The 25,173-nt window shown below is 47.8% G+C and overlaps 1 protein-coding gene across 3 annotated transcripts; it reads right to left on the bottom strand.

The window, feature by feature from the left end:
- Window positions 1-23: 23 nt before the first annotated feature.
- On the bottom strand, window positions 24-25,054 carry sbno1 (strawberry notch homolog 1 (Drosophila)). Of its 3 annotated transcripts, XM_064308400.1 has the most exons (33): window positions 24,721-25,054; window positions 22,183-22,302; window positions 21,941-22,039; window positions 20,362-20,674; window positions 19,916-19,954; window positions 19,625-19,725; window positions 19,016-19,112; window positions 18,201-18,361; window positions 17,337-17,470; window positions 16,775-16,865; window positions 16,492-16,653; window positions 16,140-16,275; window positions 15,675-15,780; window positions 15,110-15,263; window positions 13,466-13,648; window positions 12,941-13,038; window positions 12,377-12,525; window positions 11,707-11,904; window positions 10,986-11,168; window positions 9,682-9,854; window positions 8,932-9,063; window positions 8,488-8,623; window positions 7,832-7,944; window positions 7,577-7,648; window positions 6,708-6,807; window positions 6,012-6,086; window positions 5,367-5,513; window positions 4,970-5,064; window positions 4,125-4,211; window positions 3,468-3,605; window positions 3,160-3,236; window positions 2,234-2,427; window positions 24-1,357 (listed from the first exon to the last, which is right to left on the bottom strand). In XM_064308400.1, the coding sequence occupies exons 2-33, from the start codon at window positions 22,300-22,302 to the stop codon at window positions 1,215-1,217; spliced, it is 4,206 nt and encodes a 1,401-aa protein (XP_064164470.1). In that variant the 5' UTR covers window positions 24,721-25,054; the 3' UTR covers window positions 24-1,214. The 3 variants fall into 3 exon arrangements, with proteins under 3 accessions (XP_064164470.1, XP_064164469.1, XP_064164471.1); XM_064308399.1 differs by lacking the exon at window positions 24,721-25,054 and having other exon boundaries at window positions 20,362-20,671; XM_064308401.1 differs by lacking the exons at window positions 19,916-19,954; window positions 24,721-25,054.
- Between the last annotated feature and the right edge of the window lie 119 nt (window positions 25,055-25,173).

Genomic DNA, 25,173 nt, shown 5'->3' with positions numbered 1-25,173 from the left:
ACAATTACACAACACACAGTGACTTCAAATTACAAATTTTTGTTCTTCAGATTTATTGGTCATAAGCAAGATGTGGAAATCCTGCCTTAACAGATTCTTTGTACAACAAATCAATCAGTAGTGCAACTCGTGCAAGCATGAAATGAAACTGTCCTTCAAATGTTATAAACACCGATTTCACTTTTAAGCAAAAACATTTCCAATACTTAAGATATGCGACTATACACATTTTGTACAGCAAAATATAATCCCAGCAGTAAATCCATCCTGTTGCCACATTTACAGAAATTAATCCAGAAAAAAAGAAAGAACTTTAGAAAGTAGAGCACGGGCTGGAAGTGCCCCCGCTGGGGCCGTGGGGGGGAGCCCGGTATTAAAGCACAGGTGAGAGGGGAGGAGACACGCCCACAGGACCCGAGAGAGCCGTGCCACGCATCAGCCGACCCGCCGCAAGCGGACGCTTCCAGTTCGCGAGCGAACGTCTCAACTCAAAGCCACGCTCCACGCCCTCCTGTGATACCGAACGCGGAAGGTGAGCACCCCAGAGTCCAGCCTTTCAGCGAGGCTGAGCTCTTCAGCGGGAGGAGAGAGAGAGAGAGACAGAGGAGGGGGAGAAAGGAGTTCAGACCATGCAGAGAGGCAGTCAGGCACGCTGCAGCAGGCGAGCTCGCCCAGAGTGGTCCGGCGCGGGTCCGACGCTAGAGACGCCGGGGGTAACGGTACACCAGCAGTCACGCTGGAGACGGGTTCCGTACGCGCTAGCTGACGGGGGGGGGGGGGGGGGGGAAGGTGCTTGTGAAGGCCGTGCTCCGAGCACGTCGGTCTGAGAAAGTGCGATTGCTTTGTCGAGCGAACCCCTGAGCGCTGTTAAATCGTGTCGTGTGAAGAATCCAAAGTCCAAGCACTTTTTAGCCTGGGAGGAAATACCCATAGCCATGAACAGAGGCCCAAAGGACAGCTAATCAAAGGTCACACAAAGGGGGAGGGGGGGGTTAAAAAAAAAAAAAAAAGGAGGGGGGGAGAAGCAGGGAGGGGCATAGGCCTGGAGTGCAGTGTGTCGTGTGGCGTTAAGCCTTCCAAGTCAACTTTGCTAAGAGCCTCTTTGGACAAGAGCCCAGAGTGGGCATGGGCACAGCCTGTCAGGGTGGGGGGCGGGGTTCTGTCAGGGTGGGGCCTGTCGGTGGCAGGGCCGCAGGGCGGGCCAGCGCAGGGCACTACGCGTTGGCGTAGTGGGTGATGCTCTGCGGGTGCAGCTGCTGCCACATCTGCTGCTGCTGCACAGCCAGCTGCTGGGACTGGTCCGAGGACGACAGGATGTTGGTCAGCGGGGCCACGCAATTGGCTGGAATTATCAGGCCTGGACAGGGAGAGAGACATGCAGACACACAGCAGGTCAGACATGGCCCTCCCTTAGCAACAGATGATCCAGGATCAGCTTATCTGAGTCCAATCCTGACCTTAACCTATGTGGGGAGGAGGGGGAGGAAACTGATCCAGGGACAGTGTTTTCAGAGCAGAATCCATCCAACACAAGATCTTTTACAGTTAATAGCAGGAGTACAGGTCTAACACACCCTAACTTTTCCCATAACAAGCTAAACGACCAAACTGATCTGAGATCAGAACTCTGGCTGAGCCACTTTACAACTACAGGCCCAGACTGGATTTACTGGGAGAGGAGGGAGAAGAAAAAAAAACTATTAAGAAACTGTTTCATTTACCTGCTGTGTCCACTTATACACAATTTCACGATAAATGGCCAACACAAATTCTGGGGTTTCGGCACAGGGATTAAAACGGGGTAGTATTAAATAATGTTCAGGGGGGCAGGTCAGCAGAAGGGGGGATGGGTGGAGACTCGAATGGGATAAATTCTGCTCCGATATCAGGATTATTTCCCCTCTACAGTCACAGTTCCTCAACCCGCTGCTGAATTTGGAAAGACAGCCTTTGCCACTTTGCACCATACAGCTGGAATGATCTACAAAATGACCTTTGATCCGGCACGCTACTTCCAACAGATCATTTTAAACATTGTTGACAGCGACAGAAGTACACTGCCGTTTTTCATTTCCGCTGTAAATTGTTCACACAATTCTGACCGACGTCCTTGTTATTGTTACATTGCATCTCTGTTACATCCTGTGTTGTTCCAGCAGGGTTTTCCTGGCAAATTAAAGGTAAATAAAATAAAGACTGGGCTGTGCTCGACCGGACGGGCGCGCTGGCTTACCCACGATCCTCTGCCCATCCTCCGTCCTCAAGCGGACGATCTGCATTTTGACGTTGGTGCCGCTGACGGAGGCCAGGACGCCCTCCACCTTGGTCCAGACGCTGAGCACCGAGCCGCACAGGACGTAGTAGGTCCGGCAGCGCAGCCCGATCTCGCACTGCAGCCCCAGCGACGCCTTCTTACAGTTCCCCCGCCTGCAGGGCGGCGCCAGGGAGAGAAGCGCCAGGTTAACGGCGGCCGTGGCGGCGTTCACGGGCAGCCATGACACTCCTCACGTTCACGCACCAACGGCAACAGTTTTAGACGCATTCTGCACTCCCTCAAACACACACATTCCGGGTTCCGTCTCCCGGGGACCATGCAGGGGGCCGTCTGTGTCTGAATGAGTTTAAACTGTGTTCACATTTAGCAGGCCACCAGGGACACGAGAGTGCAATTTAATCAGGAACATTTTTAACTCTGTCTGTAGGGTTCTTTTCCCATCAGGTGCTGCACCACCAAGGCGGCAGACCGTACCCTTCAGGGACCATGTTTGAATAGCCCTGTTCTACTGGATGAGCCACACTAAAAACACAGATTTCAGACACTGATTCAGGGTTCAGACACTAATTCTGAATCAACGTCTGAGACCTGAATCAGTCAATGAAACCTGGTTTCAGACGCTAATTCAGGTCTCATACACTGATTCAGATTTCAGACACTGATTCAGGTTTCAGACACTGATTCAGGTCTCATACACTGATTCAGATTTCAGGCACTGATTCAGGTCTCATACACTGATTCAGATTTCAGACACTGATTCAGATCTCAGACACTGATTCAGATTTCAGGCACTGATTCAGGTCTCATACACTGATCATAAAGACTTTAGCAGGCACAAGTGCTACACAGCGTTAGGGGCCTCGGACACGCGCGCGGTTACCCACCAGTAGGCGTGAGAGCAGGTATCCGCTGAGGACAGGTACTGCTCTATCCAGCACTGTTTGGCATCCTCCGAAAGCACCTGAGAAAACAACAGCGGTTGACATGTTAGGAGGCACACGCGTGTCCCATGTGTGCGTGTCCGGTGCGCTTTAAACGGCAGGAGAGGTTAGCTTACAACCCAACAGTGACAGACACAAGGCTCGAGGGTTTTCGGGACCGGTGCGCAGGAGCGTGTGGTCGTTTGAATGGTGCGAATCGCTAGTGTGGAAGCATCAGACTGCGTGTGAACAGGCTGCAGGGCTGCCGCTACCTTTTTGCACTTCTTGCGGACGTCTGCATAGGTCTCCAGCTTGAGCTGCTTCCCTGTGTTGGGTCTGTAAACCAGGAAGAGCCTCTTTTTGGTGTTGATCTCCTTCACCAGGATGGCAGTCTTCTTATTGTTCCTCACCTGGAGACGTATCACACAAGTAAAACACAGATTCTTTAGGGCTCATGTTGGGTTCTAGTGCACAGGCTGAATCCCGACCACGGGTTGGTCTAGTCCAGTGCATGGACTGAATCCCGTGTCAAATGCTGACGGTAGGCAGGGCAACACACGTAATTATAATAATGTAACTGACGGCAGGGTTGGTGATAGGGACATTTCAGTGGGCAGGGATCAGAGCGCCCCGTGCTGATCATTCAGGCGCCTACGGTCTGCTTGCAAAAGCTGCACATGAAGCGTCTGCCTCTGACTCACGTCTGTGCAAAGCTTGGGTTGTGGGCCACGGCGTGAAAAGAAGCAGCTGGTCATACCACATGCTTCAGAGGAGAGCGAGTGCCTGTCTACACTCCCCTCCACCAGCAGGGGGGCAGCAGCATGGGTGCGGCAGTGAACCTTTGGGCATTCCAAATGCGGGAGGAACTGGGAAACAAAGTGCAGAAACTGTCTGGAGAAAACAGCTCGCACGACTGTACGCGCCCTCACCTGAATGTAGAATCCATCGTCTGGTCCGCTCTGCTCGGCCCAAATGTAAGTGGCATCTTCCCAGGACATCCCCCTCTCTACGCTCATCTACAGGAAGCAGAGCAAGCCTACATTACCCACAATGCAAGAGCATAACTGCCACTTCAAGTCATACTTCATTCAAATGGCAGCGGTGAAGGTTCAGGAGGTGAAACTGAAAGTGCACTTGGGATTTCCATGCAGAAGGTGCAGCTGAGGACGAAGTGAAACCAAAACTGACTTGAATAGCGCCACTCTAATAGGTTACGTGTTGTTGTTCCTGTTTGTGTAGTAACATACGAATGTTACTATTTATATTTTCTACTACTAAATTGACTATTATAACTATTGGAATATAACCATCATCTTACAGACATTACAAAATCTACAGTTATTCTCAAACTGCGTTTGTTACATTGGGACTTATGTAAATTCACTCAAGTGAACACATTTTTTTCAACCTCAAATAATAGGGCCTAACAACTAATACATATCATAAACAGGCAAAAGCTTGACATTTCCTGATAGGGACAAGTCTTGTGAAGAAAATGTGGGGTGTATGAGGGGTTATCCATTAGAGAAGCTTGTTTAAAGTGAGGGCCAAAAATAAATGTCAAAGGGCTCAAAGAGTTAATGAAGTTTTTTGTGATTAAATTACAGCCCTTAATTACAGCCCTCAAGGCCAAGCTATCTATCTGAAATTGTTCAACAGTACGTTAAGACAGGAGCAGTTTGCTGCAAAAACTCTTTGTGAATACCCAACAGCCTCAGGGACATGCACTCGCACAGTAATATTAAGAATCGTAGCCCTGATGGTGCACACTTACCGTGTACAGCTCCACGTGTCCGGAAGTGGAGTAGCCTGGGGTCAGAAACTTCTTCACCTCCACCTTTTTCACCTTCTCATCCCCAGAGCCCAGGTCTGCAGAGAGGAAAAACAGCACCTGAAACTTTCTGCCCAATGAAATGAGACTGGCCATGGCAACATGCTAATTTACAGGCCAAGCAGCATCCCTTCCATGCAGAACGGCTAACTGATATAGCTAACCTTGATATGCCCCCCTATGTAGCCTGGCTAACAGTGATATACTCCCCTATGTAGCACGGCTAACCGTGATACACTGTCCGTTGTAGCACAGCATTGCTCTCCATGTTTCCTGTATAGTGTGTGACCGCTCTTCTTGACCCGGCGCTGGAATAAAAGGCGAACGGTTCAGTTCTTACCCAGGATTCCCATGTCGTATCGGCCGTTCTTCTTGGCGTTCTGTATGACGGCGTTCAGCGTGTCAGAGAAGTACTGGAACAGGGCGTTCTGCTGCTGCACCTCCATCCCCAGAATCCGGTTCAGGAACTTCCCCATGTTGTTGTAATCTGCCCAGGAACCAAAAGAGAAGCTTGCAAACTGATGTTTCCATTTCTCATTTTTTTCCCTCCTCATTTAGAAATCTCAATCTGTATTTGATCTATATTTGTAGACATGTTCCATCACAACCAAACTTGAGCATGACGAGGCATTTAGATGGTCTCTTGGTCTCTCTGGTGAGAGAGTACTTCCTGTGATCTTAGAAATCTGATGAGTACTTCCTGTGAACTTAAAAGCCTAATGAGTACTTCCTCTGAGCCTAAAATACAAACCACACCAAGCAGCATCTGGAACTCGTATACGTAAATAAATAAAAAAATTTAAAACGGCAGCAAAATTGGGCCTGCTTCAAGAATAACCTTCAGGCTGGTGCACAATGCCATTGCGTCACTTCCCGCCCTCCAGTACCGATCAGATTGACAAATGAAAAGCACACAGACACCATACCCAGGCAAGTCAAAGCACCTGCAAATATCCTTAAAATAACACAAAACAACATGTCTGACCTTTGTCCAGAGTAAGGATGCCCGAGCGATCTTCCACATTGATTAGACCCACACCGATCAATCCGTGCCGAATTTCTGCGGGGAGAAAATAACACGATTAGCACACGGGACACAGCAGCATTTGTCCTCGGGTGACGTTATTTTCTAAAAGTTAATATCTGCTTAACTAAGCACATTTAAGTAAGTCAATAGAAGTCTGTGTTCTGCTCGTCAGACAGGCATTGCCTGAGAACCTTATTCAATTTTGAATCCTAGTAAATAGGATTGCTCGGTTTATGCTAGCTAAATAAAAGGTTCCCCTAACAATATTCTACTTTGAAATGATTCATTTTCCCCCATCACACCTAACACTACAGCACATAAGAACACTTGGATCTCAGTACTTGGTGCTCGTCGTAAGACCATGACAACTCTACAGAAAAGACCCTGGGCCAAAATGTCGTTCCACAACCCGATCTGAGACCATATAACAGAACAAAAAGAATACCATATAACTGAGGTAGAGCGTGGAAGAACATTCAAACTTAATATTCCACAGATCGTACCCTAACCGCAAAAGGCTTTTTCAATAATATATGGCCTCGGGTCACCAGAAATGTCTGATTTATCCAAATGTCCTTCAGCCTTTTTTTCACAGCAGCGTTTTTGAATTCCATCCAAACACCTTTTCCAAATGTTTAAGTTTAACCCCAATACCTTTGAAGAAATCGCCGTCAAAGTTGGAAGGCGGAGAGACGAGGGGAGAGTCCAGGTTGACGATGGACTTCATAACGATTTCCAGGGCGTTCCGTCCGTACTGAGGAACAGGCAGAATGCGTTCAGGTGAAACTCTCAGAATGCGTTTAGGTGAAACTCTCAGAATGCGTTTAGGTGAAACTCTCAGAATGCGTTCAGGTGAAACTCTCAGAATGCGTTCAGGTGAAACTCTCAGAAAGCGTTTAGGTGAAACTCTCAGAAAGCGTTTAGGTGAAACTCTCAGAATGCGTATAGGTGAAACTCTCAGAATGCGTTTAGGTGAAACTCTCAGAATGCGTTTAGGTGAAACTCTCAGAATGCGTTTAGGTGAAACTCTCAGAATGCGTTTAGGTGAAACTCTCAGAATGCGTTTAGGTGAAACTCTCAGAATGCATTTAGGTGAAACTCTCAGAATGCATTTAGGTGAAACTCTCAGAAAGCGTTTAGGTGAAACTCTCAGAATGCGTTCAGGTGAAACTCTCAGAATGCGTTTAGGTGAAACTCTCAGAATGCGTTTAGGTGAAACTCTCAGAATGCGTTTAGGTGAAACTCTCAGAATGCGTTCAGGTGAAACTCTCAGAATGCGTTCAGGTGAAACTCTCAGAAAGCGTTTAGGTGAAACTCTCAGAAAGCGTTTAGGTGAAACTCTCAGAAAGCGTTTAGGTGAAACTCTCAGAAAGCGTTTAGGTGAAACTCTCAGAATGCGTTTAGGTGAAACTCTCAGAATGCGTTTAGGTGAAACTAACAGCCCCAGGGCTTCAGTGGGACACGACTGGGTCCTCAGGGGCTCGATGGGACACAGCTGAGTCTGGTGGCGAGAGCGAGGTTACCTTGTTGTCGAAGTTGAACCTGCTCAGGTCCCTGGTCTCTGTGGCTCTTCTGTCTCCATGTGTGAGCGCACCCTGGCAGAGAGAGTGCATGATTAACCCAGACAGACGGACAAGACACAGACACACGCAGACACCATCACGCAGGCACGCACACTCGCGCAGACACACACACACACACACACAAAGGGACAGTCAGACACACACACACACACACGGGGACGGTCATAATCAGAAACCTGTGAAGCTGCTACTCACCAGGCTTTCAAGTCGTTTGGCCACGATGGAGGCGAATCGCTGCTCTCCTGCAAGTTCTGAGATGAGGAACACATACTCCGGAGCTGTGACCTGATTGGACCGGTGTGTTCTTCCTGAACGGGGTAAGACAGACAGACGGGCTCCATGAGGGCAAACCGCGACGCAAAAAAAACTATTACACTGCAAGTGGAGCCGATCAGCCACTCAGAACCCCAACCACAGGCTCTGTGACATTATATTACATTACAGGCATTTAGCAGACTCTCTTATCCAGAGTGACTTACACAACTTTTACATAGCACTTACATTGCATCCATTTATACAGCTGGATATGTACTGAAGCAATGCAGGTTAAGTAAGCATTGAAGGGTTCAATGGCAGTGTCCTACCTGGGAATCGAACCTGCGTCCTTCAGGTTACAAGACCAGCTCCTTACCCATTATACTGCACCGCGGCCTGACATAACAGCAGAACGCGTTCTCTCAGATCCAACATCTGCAGTAAGTGCTATTCAGGGCTTGTGTGCAGCAACTATCAGCTTAAAGCAAATAAATAGGCAGGGGGAAAACCCTGCCTCCAGAACAGGCTTTGCTCTTTGGAGCCAAAATGGCCGGAGGAGGAGGAAGTTGGGATAAATCAGGGAGAATACCACCTACCGAACTGCTGGATGGCTCTGTCAGCGCTCCATGGCAACTCCAGAGTCATGTGCACCCTTCTGCGCTGGTTCTTCACCCGGCGGTCCGCCTGCAGCGAAATGCCCGAGCTGGCAGCTTCCGAAATGATGGCAATGTTCTGTGTGTGGAGACAATTAAGAGCAAAAACAAATGTAAAAAAATGACATGCAAATCAATTCAAAAGTATTTTCTTTATATAGCACTTTTTCCCAGAGCGCAATAAAAACAAACACACAGTTACACTAGAAAACATGGAAAATTTAAATAGGGCATAGCCTCGAGCAATGTACTTAACTTGAACAGTTTCAGTAAAAAATATACAAGAAATACATAGAGCCACACATTGCCCTGGAAAAAGCAGAAAGGTACATTCGGCAGTTCAGAGAGGATGTGGATGTGACAGTGAGAGCAGAGTGTCTGACCAACCTTCTCCCCCTCCATGAACCTTTGCTTCTCAGTGAGGTTGAGGATCTCCACAGGGACGTCCAGCTCGGAGCGGGACTCGTACGAAATGCTGCCGTCCTCATTGCTCACCACCCTCCCTTTGCGTCCCGTCATCTGTGGGGGGGGGAGGTCAAACAATAGTCATCAACTATCACAGGCAATTTACAAACTTTACAACCAAATAGTCAACCGTTACAACCAATAGTCATTCAGAAATTCAAAACCGATTTAATAGAGGGGTTAACAGTTTTTAGCACATTGACTGGACTGAAAGATCAATTCAAGTTAAGTCATTTACAGATGCAGTGCTGGATAATCCAGTCTGTAGGGAAATGGAGAGCCTAGATGCGCTGAATGGCCTGCTTGCATTGTTCTGTATAGTTTCATCACTATCTTGGGTGTGACAGCCAATCACAATCCACAGTAAAACCCTTGAAGTATTGTTACTAGGGGTGATCAATGTAAGCACAATTTTTAAGGTTCACTATTTTTTTTTCTTGAAAGGATTAAGGACCAAAGAACTGGATTAAGTTTAAGCACAAATACAGAGACCCGCTCCCCCCCCCACATAGCTAAGGCGTCGCTCAGGACAGGGAAATTTCACCTGCACTACACCCACACTGCGTTCTACACTGACAGCCATTTTGAAATGTACAGGGGGTAAACAGTAATGCTTTATATCTGTGCTCATGTCCGTCCCGGGACCCGTGCAGGTTTTGGGAGGGGCCCCACCTCGGCCACGCTGTCGGGCCCTCCCAGTTCGTCGATGAGCTCGTCCAGCGTGTTGGGCGGCAGCTCCTCGGCCAGCTTCTCCAGCTCCTCCAGCAGCTGCCTCTTCATATGCTGGGCGTCCTCCACCGCGTCCTGGCTGGTCACGCACCCCCCGTCCTCGCTCTCCTTTTTGGCTGAGAGAGAAGGCCCCCCCCCCGTTAGACCGCCACCGCCGCTGTCCGCCCATGTCTTACACACGGACCCAGAGAACTTTCCATCAAACACGGCACAAACCAAAACACACTCGCATGACAAACATTCTGATCATAGGTGAAAACTGAGGTTTGTCAGTTTGCAAATTTGTGAGAAACATGTAGGAAACTGACTGGTGCCTAAAAGGTAAAGTACAGGGTAAAGGGTAAAGTACAGGGTAAAGGGTATAGTAGAAGATAGAGGGCAAATTAGAGGGCAAAGGGAAAGGGGTTGACTAATGGTTAACAGGTAAATGGTGTGAAATTAGAAAACAAACACACGGCAGGACCACACCATCAGCAACCATGTTGGGTAAAGCCTTCTACATACTCTACTTGAGCAACAAGTCCTGGTTTCTGGTAAGGGGCGGTCGAACAACACCTACAAGTTCAGAAGCAATTATTCCTCGACAGTAGCCGTATTTAAATTCCCCTCTTAAAGGTTATTCGCTCTTACTAGGTTAGCCTAGGCTGCCACAGTGTGGATGAGTAGTTTATAACGTCAGGCCAGAGCTAAAAGCAGCCAATAAATGCACTAATGGAAAGCAAGCAAAGAGCCTGTGTAGAGTATGCAAAAGACCTAACTGTGGGATGTCTCGTGCAAACCGACTTGTGCAGCAGTACAGCTTTAATACGCTCTTCACCTCAGTTAGCCCCGCGCTGCTTTAGATTCAGCAGAACGCAGGCCAAGCAAACCCGGGGGTAGTAGCATGCAAAACCAGCTCACACTGTCCAGCAGGGCTGCTGCTGCACAGCTCGGTTTTGGGGCTCACCTATGGTGGGTGCAGTGCTCAGAGGGGTTTTGGGGCTCACCTATGGTAGGTGCAGTGCTCAGAGGGGTTTTGGGGTTCAGAGGGGTTTTGAGGCTCACCTATGGCGGGTGCAGTGGTGCTCAGAGGGGTTTTGAGGCTCACCTATGGTGGGTGCAGTGCTCAGAGGGGTTTTGGGGGCTCAGAGGGGTTTTGAGGCTCACCTATGGTGGGTGCAGTGCTCAGAGGAGTTTTGAGGCTCACCTATGGTGGGTGCAGTGGTGCTCAGAGGGGTTTTGGGGTTCAGAGGGGTTTTGAGGCTCACCTATGGTGGGTGCAGTGGTGCTCAGAGGGGTTTTGGCGGCAGGGGCTGAGAAGGCAGGCCTCGTTGAGCCTAGTCCTGAAGCCAGTAAGGCACTCTGAATGGAGTCCGGATCGATGCTTTTCTTCTTTTTCTTACTCTTCTTCTCTTTGCCTTTCTTGTGCTCTTTCCTGAACAGCCAAGGATCTGGAAAACAAGATGGATGCCTGACACCGAATTCCAAGAGCAGGGGGCAGGGTGGTCAAGGTACTCAATCCCCAAAGCACAGTTTTGAAGTACTTGTTTCAAGCTTTCTTCCTTCTTTAAAACAAAATACAATACATAAGCCAAAATGTTATTTCACACATTCAGGTGTAAAATAATATTTTGGACAGAATAAGCCAAATTGTTTATGTATTTATCAGTACCTTGCCTGCAGTATTGAACAGAGAAACCCTTAGTTAGCATACAGTAGCGCGGAACAGCGAAACCCTCAGTTAGTCCACAGTAATGTGGAACAGTGAAACTCTCAGTTAGTGTATAGTAGTGTGTTACAGGGAAACCCTCAGTTAGCGTACAGTAGCGTGGAACAGCGAAACCCTCAGTTAGCGTACAGTAGGGCGGAACATCGAAACCCTCAGTTAGCGTACAGTAGTGCGGAACAGCGAAACCCTCAGTTAGCGCGGAACAGCGAAACCCTCAGTTAGCGCACAGTAGCGCGAAACTGAATCTCCACGGTGCTCACCGTCCTCTTCGTCCGCGCTCGACTCTTCCCTGAAGGGGTTGAAGTCGTCCTCCTCCCCGGAGCTGACGGACTTGAAGCTGTCGTCGCTCTCCGCCTCCTTCTCCGAAGCCTCCGAGTCGCTGCCGCTGTCGTCCGAGCTGCTGCCCGAGGTGCCCCCGCGCCGCCGCGGCTTCTTCGCCTCCTTCTTCATATCCTGACCTGGGGACGGGGGGGAGGGGCGAGGCGCGCAACGGTCGGCATGGCAACAACCCAGCATTCTCTCTCTCAAGTCCGATTTATAACTTTTTCCACAGACTGCGAGTTTTATTATTTTACAGACGTATAATAAAAAAGAACTTGGGAACTTTTGCGCTGGAATAGTCAGGCGGCTACTGTAGTCTTGGGACATTTTGGAGCATAAATTATTTTAAAATATTCAGTGTCTACAATAGACAGACACTTGACACTTCCAGTGACCAAAAGATAAACCAGTGAGCTAAACAATCCATTAGCACTACCGGCTTAAGAGAAAGAGCAATGTGTTTTCACTTGTTTTTTTGTTCCTTTATTTTCAAAAGAAAACTGCATTTTTTTTTTAAATCTTCCATGATTTTCCAACCATTTCCATGGGTTCTGAATGGGAACCCTGTTGGCTGGATGTAGCAGCACAGCAGCAGAGGCGGATGGGTACCTTTCCTCTTCTTGCCCTTCTGGTCTGTGGAGGCACTGTCGTTAGGGGATGGCGTTTTCTTCGCTGACAGGTCAATGCCCAGCAAGCTGAAAAGCTTCTGTCTGTCTGGAGCGGGGAAGTGCTTCTCCACCAGCGACTGCAGCACACCCCTGGAGACGAGGGAACGCACCCTCAGCACAGACGCTACAACACACTTAAACCCTAGTTCCAGTCACAACAAACTAGCACTCACAAAAACAAACTGCACTCAGACACTACAGTACACAAATACAAACTGCACTCAGACACTACAGTACACAAATACAAACTGCACTCAGACACTACAGTACACAAATACAAACTGCACTCAACATGAACACTATCACGGCTACAAAGTAAACAGACAAATCTTAACTACACTGAACAGAAACACCATCGTGTTTCTATACTTGAGCTAGTCGGAGTGGACAGTGGTATTGCTATACAGTGCAGGAGAACTGCAAACTCACGCATGTTTTACGTTACTGAATGAATCCCAAGCCTTTCTGTGCTGGCTGTACGGTGCGTTCGCAATTTGAAACCTACTTTGCTGTGGACACAAAGTCGTTCAGCTCTCCTCCGCCCTCTTCTAGGGCTTCCAGTGTTCGGGCTTCTCCTGTGGACTGGAGGCCAATCACCACACACTGCGGGAGAGCAGCCAGCCAATCAGCCGTAAGGAGAGAGCCACATCAGTCTCAGTTTACACACAGGTCTTCCATTCACACATTAAGGCGACGCGTGTGCACGTGTGATCATTTGCGGCCACAGGTGGGACCCCACACCATCGCCCTTTCATCAGCTGCATTTCAGCGCAGAGCCAAGAGTCTTTAGATTACCTACATCCAAAAACAGCATGCAGCCTGGAGCTAATTACAGCTGCTCCCAAAAATAAATGAACGCAACCCTGTATGTGTGAAATTAAAACAAAAAATGACAATGCATAAAAAAAAACATTAATAAAGAAACAAAAACAAATGAAAATCTCCCATGAAAATTTGTTTTTCTATTTTTATTTTTTTTTGCTTTTTTGTTTGGCAGAGGAGGAGGCGGTGTAGAAAGACCAGGACAAACCTTTCCGTTTTTGACCTCTTCTCGAGCGAGCTCCACCACTCTCCGCACCTTGGAGGCGATGCACAGGTACTTGAAAAACCTCTGGTGGGCCGACCAGAACTGGCCCCACATGGACTTCTTCATGCGCTGCTCGGCCTCCATGAGGTTGGCGGCCTGCTGGAACTTCTCCCGCGCGCTGACCCACTGCAACAGAACCGGCGTGTGAACCAAGGAACCTCTCTCAGGAGCATCACCCACCATGTAAACCAAGGAACCTCTCTCAGGAGCATCACCCGCCATGTAAACCAAGGAACCTCTCTCAGGAGCATCACCCGCCATGTAAACCAAGGAACCTCTCTCAGGAGCATCACCCACCATGTAAACCAAGGAACCTCTCTCAGGAGCATCAACCCACCATGTAAACCAAGGAACCTCTCTCAGGAGCATCACCCGCCATGTAAACCAAGGAACCTCTCTCAGGAGCATCACCACGACCTTCATACGTTAAACCAAGGAACCTCTCTCAGGAGCATCACCCGCCAGATAGAGAAACCCAGTAAACCGCCTCTCAGAGCATCACCCGCCATGTAAAGGACCCTAACGGAAACCTCTCTCAGGAGCATCAACCCGCCACTAAACAAGGAACCTCTCTCAGAGCATCACCCGCCATGTAAACCATTAGGAACCCCTACCTCTCAGGAGCATCACCCACGAACCCTCTAGAGCATCACCCGCCATGTAAACCACTAAGGAACACCCCCTCTAAAGGAACCCGGAGCATCACCGCCATGTAACCAAGGAACCTCTCCAGGAGCATCACCCACCATGTGTAGAGCTCAAGTTACCACCTCTGTCAGGAGCATCACTGCGAGCGTCCATGAGATCATGCGATATGTTTTTACCAATTATAAAGAAGCTGCAAGGCCTTGCTGCCGATTGGTTGTTTTATGGTCACCCAATAGATAACCGAGGTGACGCTTTTGTCTGGAAGCATTTCACACAGGCTCTGAAGCGTGGTTGTTCACTACCAAATCTTGCACAATTAAAGAGAAAAGGACAAAAAGAAGGGTAGTACACCACACAAAGGTGACGACTGTTATTAGATTCGATAATTATTGTTACGGTATATCGCCCAGCCCTACTCTGATCTGAGGACTGGCTATGGTCCACACAGACATCATGCAAGGAAGAGAGTTGCCATGGCAATTTGGGCTTTTACAATCCGCCCAATTTAAGAATCTTGACAATCTACACTGAGCAACTGTATAGAGATTAAGTCTTCCTGCTGCATAAAGTGAGAAAAACAACTATATACTACAATGAAAAAAAAACTCAACTAAAAAACCCACATTGTGACAAATGTTTAGGCTCCAATCTACCGAAACATTAAGCATGAAATCATTACACCGAGTATCATTTTGTTCTATTCCTAGCTTTAACAGCATGTTTTGAAGCCCCAACAGTTCACAGATTTTGTGGCAGCAGGAAGCGTATCCACTGCCAGGTTTGCTTCAGGCAGGTTTTTTTTAAACAAACAGAAAAATGTTTATGGCTCATAACCGCGGATTCATCTCTATGAGTTACAAGGCCTTAGTCTGCTCATAATCCGTGTGTTTGGGAAATGATACGGTTGCCAGTGTGGGTGAGCAGCGAGTGATCCCTCACCAGGCGGACTGCTTTGTTGTACATCTTGATGTAGCTCTGTGTCAGAGGGACCTCTTCGATCTTGAAAGTTACCCCGGTGAAACTCAACTGCCGAGCGATGTACATCCCTCTCAGCTTCATATCCATGGCAACGATCTCCATGGCACCCACACCTCTGAAGTAATTTAAACACATCGTGAAATTATTTATGTGAGCTTCTCCTGCCCCCCCCCACCACCCCCACACTGATATCTTGCATATGAAAACACCCACTACTTCAAGAGAACCGGAAAATGCCAAAAAAAAAATGGATATCCTAACTTTGTGCTGATAAGCTGTGAAAATAATCATCAGCAGGAAAACACTAAAATATGAATTATGCAAATAAACTCTTAAAATAATGGGGTACTTCCATCATGGACAAAACAGTTTGGAAAGAAAGCCTTCCATTACAGTAACATCCAAGAGGAAAAGGACCAAAACTGTGACCATGGAAACCATCCAAGCTATTTGATAGGCTGGACGGTTTCAATGGAGCTTCGAATTGGGGAAGAAAAGATTTGCAGGAGACCGTTTCCCCACTGACCTGCGCTCCACAGCTTGGATGAAGTTGCTGAACTCCTTAAAGGGGGTCCCCTCCCCCCAGATTCCAAGGCGGTTCATGTAGGCCATGTTCCTCGGCTCAGAGGCACCTGCGAACAGCAAGAGCGAATGCACCTTCATCAGACCCTCCTCTTCACCCACACTAATGCAGAACAGCAGCCAGGACATGGAAGCACAGCTTCTTCAGACCAACAGAGCGCTCCCCGTTCCCAACATCCAAAGTTCTTCCTCCTTACCTTCAGCTGAATCACTCCACGCATGACCAATCACACCACCATGGCAGTGGATTTTTCTGCGTAAGGACGCGCCTCTTAATAAATATTCATATACACCAGTAGAACACATAAGCCCCCCCCATTGGACTGGAAGCAGGACTCGGGGGAGGCAGAGGAAGTGTAGGAGCCATCATTTGGTCTAATTGGTCGGACTGGCGGTTGAAGAGACCCACCTGTGGCACTGGCGTAGACCACCCTGGCTTTGGGCAGCTTGTTCTGCAGTTCCAGCACTGCCAGACCGGTCTTGGTGGGCTTGGACGAGCCGATGGGGCAGACGTTCTTCGCTTTGTGACATTCGTCAAACACAATCTGAGGGGGGGAGGTTTGGTCAAAGACAAATCTTACGGCCGTTACGGAAGACCAATATCACAACAAGTTATCCTCAACAATTTTGAAAATACAACAGCATGAGAAATAAATAAGCATTTTAGGTAAAGGTGGTGGTGGTGGTCAGGAATCCATCTCGGGCTTCTACGCCTCTTAGAACGTCCTTTTTGACAGTTTTTATTGATGTCTGAAGGATACCACTCCGTCGAAATCTTCCCCGCACCAGTGCAGCAACTGTTTGAACCTCGTCTTGTATTTCCCGCCGGACTGGCTTTCTCCAATCAGGGAGGAGTATGTGGCGAAAATCACACCCTTCTTCACACTTCCGTTGTGTTTAGAAGAGATTTTGCCATATTTAAACTGAGGAGGGGGCAAACAAAATACAACAGCTATTGAACACAGAAAGAACAGCCGTGATGTTTATATGCTTTGCTCTGGTAAACGCCCACACAAACTGAAAGTCTGCAGCCTCGTTCGTTACCTTATTCAAGGAATGGACCTGAATGTTTTTTGCCCCGATGTCTCTCAAATCTCTCTCTGCATCGTATTTCAAGTCATTCGACACACTGAACCTGGATAGAAGAAAGAAAAGTCACATTTTTAATGGAGGCCGCCTTGGTCTGCCTACTTCTCCAACACCTAAAAACAGCACCCACATCCTTAAGGTGCCTCACAATACGAGTGCTGATCTAGGGTCAGTTTTTCTATTCACCCCATAATGGATAAGGTTATCAGAATTATTTATTCGCCAAGTACGATGTACAAGGAATTTGCCTTAGTACAAGGTGTCAACATACAATCCAATACAATAACAAGAGCTTAAATGTTACAAATACAGACAGGGAAAACTGATCCTACACCAGCCGCTCCTCATTGTAGATCTAGGTCTATATTCATACTGGGCCCAGATCTTGGATCAGCCAACCTCTTTACCCCCACAATGGCTACGGGTAGGGCAGACAAACGGGGAAAACTGATCCTACGCCAGCCCTCCTGCTCAGACGCTGCATGAACAGGAGCTCAGATTCCTGGGGGGTGCTTACCAGAGGGAGCGTTTCCGGCCCAGGAGATAGTTTTCGTAAATGATCCCGGCGATGGTCCTGCCCTTCCCAACACCGGCCCCGTCGCCTATCAGGTAGGACGCCCTGTCCCCGTTGGGGAGGAATGTCTCGTGTTGCTTTAAGAGGAAAATAAACGAGGCGCATTACCGCGTGTTTGGGCCTGCCTGTGCCAGAAAGAAGCTGCTTCACAGGAGATTAAACAGATAATTGGCACAGTTAGGCCCACTTTATCCAATAGGTATAGAGTGGAACCCGGAAGAGAGTTAGCATTGTTGAGCTACAGGTCCCCCAGCCAAATTTCCAATGCCCCCGCCCCCCACCTCCGCATAAGGTTTCATATTTCAGTTAGTCTGTGACTAAACATAAGCTTAAAAGGGTTACTTTTTTTGTTCTACAGCATAAATTACATGCTTTAAAAAAACAGGTTGCCAACAAGGTGCTGCATCGAAACTACAACAATGGTCGCATTCCGCCAATGTTCACATCACCACCAGTCAAGTTTCACAATACCCTGCCTGCACATGACAAGGACCGCAGTTTCAATACAGCAACTTTTTTGAAGCACATAACGACTTCGAAATTCACGGTTGAGATATTAACGAGTGTAATTTACCTCGTAGAACAAAACGTCAAACACTCTTAAGCTATTGACAAACACAGAAATTATTTTCTGCACAAATGGAAAACCTTATGAGGAAAAAAGCACTGGAAATCTGCAGACAGAGCCCAATCATTTCCCCCATTTTTATTTTTCTTCTGCTCTTTGTGAAGTGTTACAGAAAGCTGCCAAAAGTGTTATTATTATTATTGCTATAATTATCATTATTATCATTGTTATTATAATACCTGAGCAGCATAGGTAATGGCCTCCAGCTGCAGGGCAGACAGCCAGCCCCGGTCGATCGTCTCCTCCGGGATGCACAGCCGGTACCAGACGTTGGGGGGGTTGACGCTGGACAGTGAGCTGGTCTCCACCACGGGGTCAGGGTGGCGCAGCCCAATTTTCACTGTGGGGAGGGGGGGGGGGGGACAATTCTATGAAATTTGCATGCATAATCTGATTACAAACACCATCATGAATATACTTTACAGGAAAATTGTATTAAAAATATATATATATTTGCTTTAAATTGGAAATACAGGGCTGAAACCCTCCAAAAAAACAATCAAGGGAAAAATAAATAAATAAATAAATAAATAAATAAATAAATAAACACAATGTAGTGAGAACCTCTACATCTGCATAGGAACCCAGGGGTAGCTACACTCTGGCAGCCTCGTCTGTAATTATGCCCCAATAATGAGCAATGCCTTCAGCGCCCTCAGGGTTAATACGTCTGTGCCGATTCCCTCTGATGCACCTCTAACAGGAAGCACAATCTGGCACTTTCACTGACCACTGGTTCACAGAGGTGAACACAGGTAATAGAATACTCTATGCAAGTGTGCTCTATAAATGCGTTTCACACTAACATATGCTACTGGATGATTTTAAATGACTGTAAAATCTCACATATCTCCGATACGCTGCTGGCCAGAACAGATGACACACCGCAATTGGCGATCAGCCTCAGGGGGTAGAAGCAAGAACGTAACACAGCGATCACACAGGCGAAAAGCCAGGGCCTGGTCAGGAAGCCAACCCCTTCCGCAACTCTTACATTTCATGGGCATGTATTCAGCGTACGTTTCGGCGTGACCCAACTCTTCCTCCTCCTCTTCCTCTGGCTCTTCCTCTTCTTTAATTCCAGGTATTTTCTAAAAGCAAATGTTTACAGACCAAACATAAACTAAAATAATTTACAAGAATCTGAACAGCAAGCATTTTTTAAAGCAAGAAAGCTGCCCTTCTGCTGGTGAGGTGAACAATTAAGAGGCAGGCTAACGTATTCAACCTATTCTCACGCAGGGCTACAATCCTGGCTACGTGAAAGTTTTTATATAATGCATGCAGCTGCTTGAGCGCAGCATGAACTGTGCAGCACAGCCTAACTGCACAGGTGCGCTGCGCAGGCTGACTGCACGGGTGCGCTGCACAGGCTAACGTATTCAACCTAATCTCACACAGGCTACAAACTTTGTTATATAAAAGTTTTTATATAAAGCATGCAGCTACTTGGATGCAGCATGAAATGCGCAGCACCTGCTAACTGTGCAGCTGTGCAACATGGGCTGACTGCATGCGGCGTGGCCTGGCTAGATGCGCTGCACGGGCTGCAGGCTGGCTGCGCAGCTGTATGGTTGCATGGCTGCGCAGTGCTCAGACTCACATGCGTGGGCGAGAAGCTGCGCATTTTGAGGTCGTCATTCACCCAGAACCTGGCGACGTCCTTGCCGGTCACGTCCTTCTTCACGCCGTTGTTCAGCTCGGCTGGAGGAGAGAGAAAAAATCAGGGGGGAGAGAAATCGCTTATGGACGAAAGAGAGGCCGAATGGAATCACCCTGTAAGGTGCACGTGAGGGTAGTGTGCCCCAGGACCCTGCAGACGCCCACACGCCTACACCCCAGTGCACCCGGTGAAGTGTGGAACCAGCCCCTACAACACTCGCATCTTCCCTACCTGATTTATTCACCATCTTTGTAGACACCAGAATTATTTCTGCAAGAGGAAGAACGGTCCCAGTTCACAGCAAGTAAACCTGAACATGCGGGGATTGCACAAACCCCTACAAACGCCATCCAATCATATTAATCAGCACCATCCAATCACAGTAACTGGCACACTTCAAGCAACGACTGGTTGGGGAATCAGGTTTACAATCCACTATGTACCAAAAAAAGAAAGATTGAGACAGCACAAGGTTTACTTATAGAAAACGACAAAAGCAGGCAGCACACACAAATACTGACGACCAGCAACAGGAGCCAATCGTGGCCCGGTGACTGCGTCTTGATTGGCCACCGAGCCAGCAGCTGAGCCTAGGCAGAGGCCAAACTCACCGCTGCAACTGTGAGCTAAACAGCCGTGAAAAGCCAACGGGACCGGGGGGTGGGGGTGGGGCTTACTGGTGGCCGTGGCGACGGGCTGGGCGATGTTGGGCGGCGGCTTCAGCTTCATGAGTTCGCCCAGGCTGCTGGTCTTGATGTTGCTGGTCTTGAGCAGGTCCTTGAGCTGGATCTGCTCGCGGCCGGGGGGGGCCACCGCCCGCACGGTTGCTGTGCCGGGCCCCCGGGCCGAGTGCACCACCTTGGCCACGGTTATGGTCTGCCGGGAGGTGGTGCCACCCGCGGACGGCTTGGTCACCACGATCGTCCCCAGGGAAGGCAGCTGGTTGAGCTGGTTCAGCACGAACGTGGTGGTGGAGGGCTGAGGCTTCTGCTTTAGAGGGAGGACAGAGGAAGAGGAGCAGTGAGTCGTCCCACAGCTCAGACGAACACAGCTGGAGGAGCACGAGGCCACCACTCCTCATCAATGGGGAAATACATCCAAAATACTTTTGGACACCTCACATCTCTGGGGACCACCTGTACTTTGCCCCCCCCAAGCCTAGGAAGGCGCTTAATAGCTTTGCTTATTTGCCCCCGGCTCTGTATTTTATCATTGATCGGGGGGTGGGGGTCAAATCCCTGCAATGCTGTGCTGAGCATTCTAAATAATTTCACCTGCTAGAGCAGCCATTTTCAGTCAGCCAGGAAGCTCAATCATGACCTGCCTGACTTTAATTACTATTCCAAGGCAGACAATGACATGTGGTAAATAAGATCAGTCAAGATTATACAAGGTAGGGCCACACTGGCACTGGTGTGAAAAGGACTTGCATTGCTGATTCACCATATCCGCTGATGTTAAGTACAATCAGAATGGTGGATCTGAGGGTTACTTTGCGAAAAAGGCACAAAGGTATAAATGATAACAGACATGCAGTAAAACAAGCATGTCTGTTTACCATACAGCATCGCTCTGCATACACAATAAGAGCTCTAAACAGGCAGACACACACATGAACAAAACCACCCGACGTAACCAAAATGATCCGATTCACGGCACCTAAACATGTCATGAGTGGATGGCCAATAAGCAAAGCATTGGTTCAACCCATCCACATAGTGCTGGGAATGAGGGAGGGAGGGACGGACGGACACGCACACACGCACACACGCGCACACACACACATATACACACACACAAACACACACACACACAAGGGGGAGTCTCTACATTGTTGGGAGTAAAACTGTAGCTAATTTGAGTTTCTAATGCAATGTTCAACACACCCAGCTCATTACTGGTCACTTCCACCAGACAAGGCCACCAGCGGCCTTCCTTTGCACATCAGAATGTGATTTTCCTTTTTTCATTTTCCTGATTAAATGATAAATTACTGATTACTGAGGGTGAGTCTAATGGTGAATAGTAGCTCTTACCCTCGGGGTGAGTGTAATGATGAATAGTAGCTCTTATACTGAGGATGAGTGTAAAGGTGAATAGGAACTCTTACACTGAGGGTGAGTGTAAAGGTTAATAGTAGCTCTTACATTGAGGGTGAGTGTAATGGTGACTGGGAACTCTTACACTGAGGGTGAGTAATGGTGAATAGTAGCTCTTGCACTGAGGGTGAGTGTAAAGGTTAATAGTAGCTCTTACCCTGATGGTGACTGTAGGAGTAGGTGGAGCAACATGCTCGTGCCTCACAGTGACTGCATCGGTTGCCGGGCCGATATCCAAGGTGCTTATGGGAACTGACTGAAAGGGCAAATCACAAAGCTCAGGTGAGGGTCTGGTGCTAACAATGGAACTCATTCAAGCACGCTGATATGACTGTCGATGGCTCGCTATAGGGCAGGCTCTTATTCAAGCCCTTAAGCGGAGCATATCCGCGGCCCTACCTGTTGTGCAGGTAGCGGCGGCGGCCCTGCGTCGGGAGGCTCCGTGTCGAAAAGGTCGTTCGCGCTGATCCCGCTCTCACTCAGCGCAGCCAGAAGCAAATCCTGTCCGGGATCCATCATCTGCGCAGATAGCGAAACAGAGACAGGCAGGCAGGCGTACAGGTTAGCAACTCGAGGGCAGCGCCAGTGCGTTTCCACTGTTAACCTGCACTAAAGACGGAAATGGCAGCGTAGTCCGCCATCCCGGCCTGCTAACGGCCCGTGACTCCACTCTCAGTATTGATCAGCAGAGCCACTGCGTGAGCACATTAGCCTGAGGAAGAGTGGAGCACGCTCAGCCACAATGCAGGTTTATTTTCCCGTTTCTCTCTCACACTGCAGGGGTTATAAAGGAAAGGTGATGCACATTATCACTTAATGCCACAGTGCACAAAATTTTCATGAAGCTAAAAACGTTACGTTGCATATTAATAATTACAAATAACTTATAGCCATTAGATATTACTTGCAAACTTTAACAGTGACTAAAGTCCAAATTCTTAATGTATACATACAAAGGCATACACAGATATTAATCACTTTTAGGTAATGACTGCTTTCAGAATGTTGAGAAATTTATTTAAAATGCATTTTGCATAAATAGTCAAGAGGCCAATTACCCTTAAAAAATAACCTAGAGAAACGGCGGTAAACAGCCTCCCCCAGAATGCTAGCTTGAAAAACTCTACTCCAGTTTCAACCTCCATGTGACCTACAGCTGCTTACACACACGAGGACATTTGACGAGAGCATTTGTTGCTGCACGGAAACCTTATGCGAAGTGTCCCTTTCTTTTAAGCACGCTAGCCAGGAGCTACCAGAACACAGGTTTCGTTTTCCATGCATGAATTAACCCGTGGGGCCGCTGCGTGATTTCTGAGAAGGGGACAGTTGCCCTCTAGTTTTACAGCAAACGGAAATTATAGCACTGACTTTTTAACTAAACTAGAACTAAACAAGGTAAACGTCACCAGGCATCAGACAATAGCAATGCCATAGCGACTGTTTAGGTGTAAAGCACGCGGCCAGAGGAAAAAACCGAATGTGACACATTAAGCAAGAAAGTTGGCTAAAGCCAGCCAGTTCGTTGAGTCCTGGTCGCAAGCATTTTGAGCACTGCTATACTTATCTGGCTATCATTTTGACAAAACAGTAATTAGTTACAACGTGAAGATGAATAACGTTACTATGTAACGACAGAAGTTCCACTGGCCATAACCCTGGGTATGAGGACAACGTGTGCAATCTGCACCCAACGTGCCCTCATCAACTGGAAACTGGGCAGCGTAAAATACCAGCTGTACCCATTTAAAATACGTAGAACAAACACCTTATCGTTCATACGCACAGCAAGCATGACAGAAACCAGCATCAAGTATACGAAGACCATTAAGTTCTCAATCAGGCGTCTAGCTAGACTTTAGCTAAATGAAGATGGTTTACATTCTCGTCCGAGGTAAATGTCTTGTTCCGTCAGATCTAGAAACAGGAAGACCTGATGAATTCAAAACACACAGCACGTATCTTCAATTTATGGGTACGAAATCACACATTTACCTCGCTAACCAGCCACATCGCCTTATCGATTCACACACGTGTTCACACAACATAGTAAGCTACACTTCCGGGTCTGACGTAACTTAGTTACATACAGGTCGCTAGCGAAATACAATTTAATGTCTCCAGTAACGCTAGCTAGCTAACGTTAGCAACCTGGTTAATACAGACACTAGTTATAAACTAGCTGCTGTGCGGCTAAGGTTGCCATTATAATTATTTAGATACGCTGGTTAGCCACCCTGCTGGCTTGTTAGCAAGTAAACAAGTAAAAGTGATACTAGGTATCTTACCAAGCTAGAAATAAGCCAACCATTTTTTTTACACGATCAATGCAAGGTCTCCACCAACTTCAGTTAAATGTGACAAGTACACCAGCGTTAACTGCAGCATGCATCATGCAGCGAACAAACTGGCTTTGGCGTTACTTTGCTTCCTAAATACATGAATTCTGGACAACTGTAGTCAACTTAAGAAAAAAACTATATTGTTAGTGAGTAGCTGTTCAAATCCTGTAAACATTAACAAGACAATCGGGCTACCAGCTAGCATTCGATCTATTTGCTAAATATTACATATTACCACAATAGTTAGCTACGTAAGCTAGCTAGCTACCAGTCCCGAGGTTTTCTTGATTTCGACACACTAGAGTGGGATGTATAGCTGCCTGAGGAACACAGAATAAGCTACGCGATTGACAGAATTCACACACCGGCATGTGCCAGTTTGGATAGCAGTGTAAACTGCCAGTTCGTCTTCTTGTTTGTTAGCGAGCAAGCTAGCTAATATGCTCAGTCACCGTACAATGCTCCGGCAAAACGAAAATAAAACAATACATTTGTGATCAATTGACATTATCTTAAGAATTTATTTACACACGAGGGGAGTCCTGGGAAATCTGGCGACTGTTTACGGATTTTCCTGTGTTGCTGAAGCACTTACTTGTGGGCTTTCGACGCTTCCAAGCACTGCGGTCGACTCGGGCTCGCTGCTGCTTCGCTCCGCTGCTTTCTACACACCCGCCGCCATCTTTACCCAACGACCAGACCCGCGTGCTGGTCACGTGACATCCACCCCCGAGAGGAGAAATTTCCAGTAGCGAATTTCTACCGTTACAGCCGAATGAACGGCTTCCAAACAGATCTTTATGGAGATGCAGACAAGCTACACGCGGTGATCCATTAAAAGCGCCCATTTCAATGATATATTTCATATTTTAGACCGATCGGAGAAGCAGACAAGTAAGCTGGGATCACGTGACCAACGGTCTTTTCACAGGAAGTGATGTTCTATTTAGGAAGTGACGTAGGATAACGTATTTCCTTTACCGCGAATATGACCCCACTGCAAAGTAGGTCGAGATGCCATTTTGAGAAGGTCTTCTTCATTACATTG

The sequence above is a fragment of the Anguilla rostrata genome, chromosome 14, assembly GCF_018555375.3.
Source record: "Anguilla rostrata isolate EN2019 chromosome 14, ASM1855537v3, whole genome shotgun sequence".
NCBI classification, from domain to species: Eukaryota; Metazoa; Chordata; class Actinopteri; order Anguilliformes; family Anguillidae; genus Anguilla; species Anguilla rostrata.
This window is presented reverse-complemented; position numbering and strand designations above follow the sequence as displayed.

Bases quoted from the DNA above. Each gene is read 5' to 3' on its own strand.
- sbno1 (XM_064308400.1), bottom strand. From the start codon at position 22,302: ATGATGGATCCCGGACAGGATTTGCTTCTGGCTGCGCTGAGTGAGAGC. The intron at 9,855-10,985 runs GTGAGCCTCAAA...CTTCTCTCTCAG, and splicing joins CACCACTGCACCCACCATAG to CCAAAAAGGAGAGCGAGGAC. The intron at 5,065-5,366 runs GTAAGAACTGAA...TCCTCTCTGCAG, and splicing joins ATACGACATGGGAATCCTGG to ACCTGGGCTCTGGGGATGAG.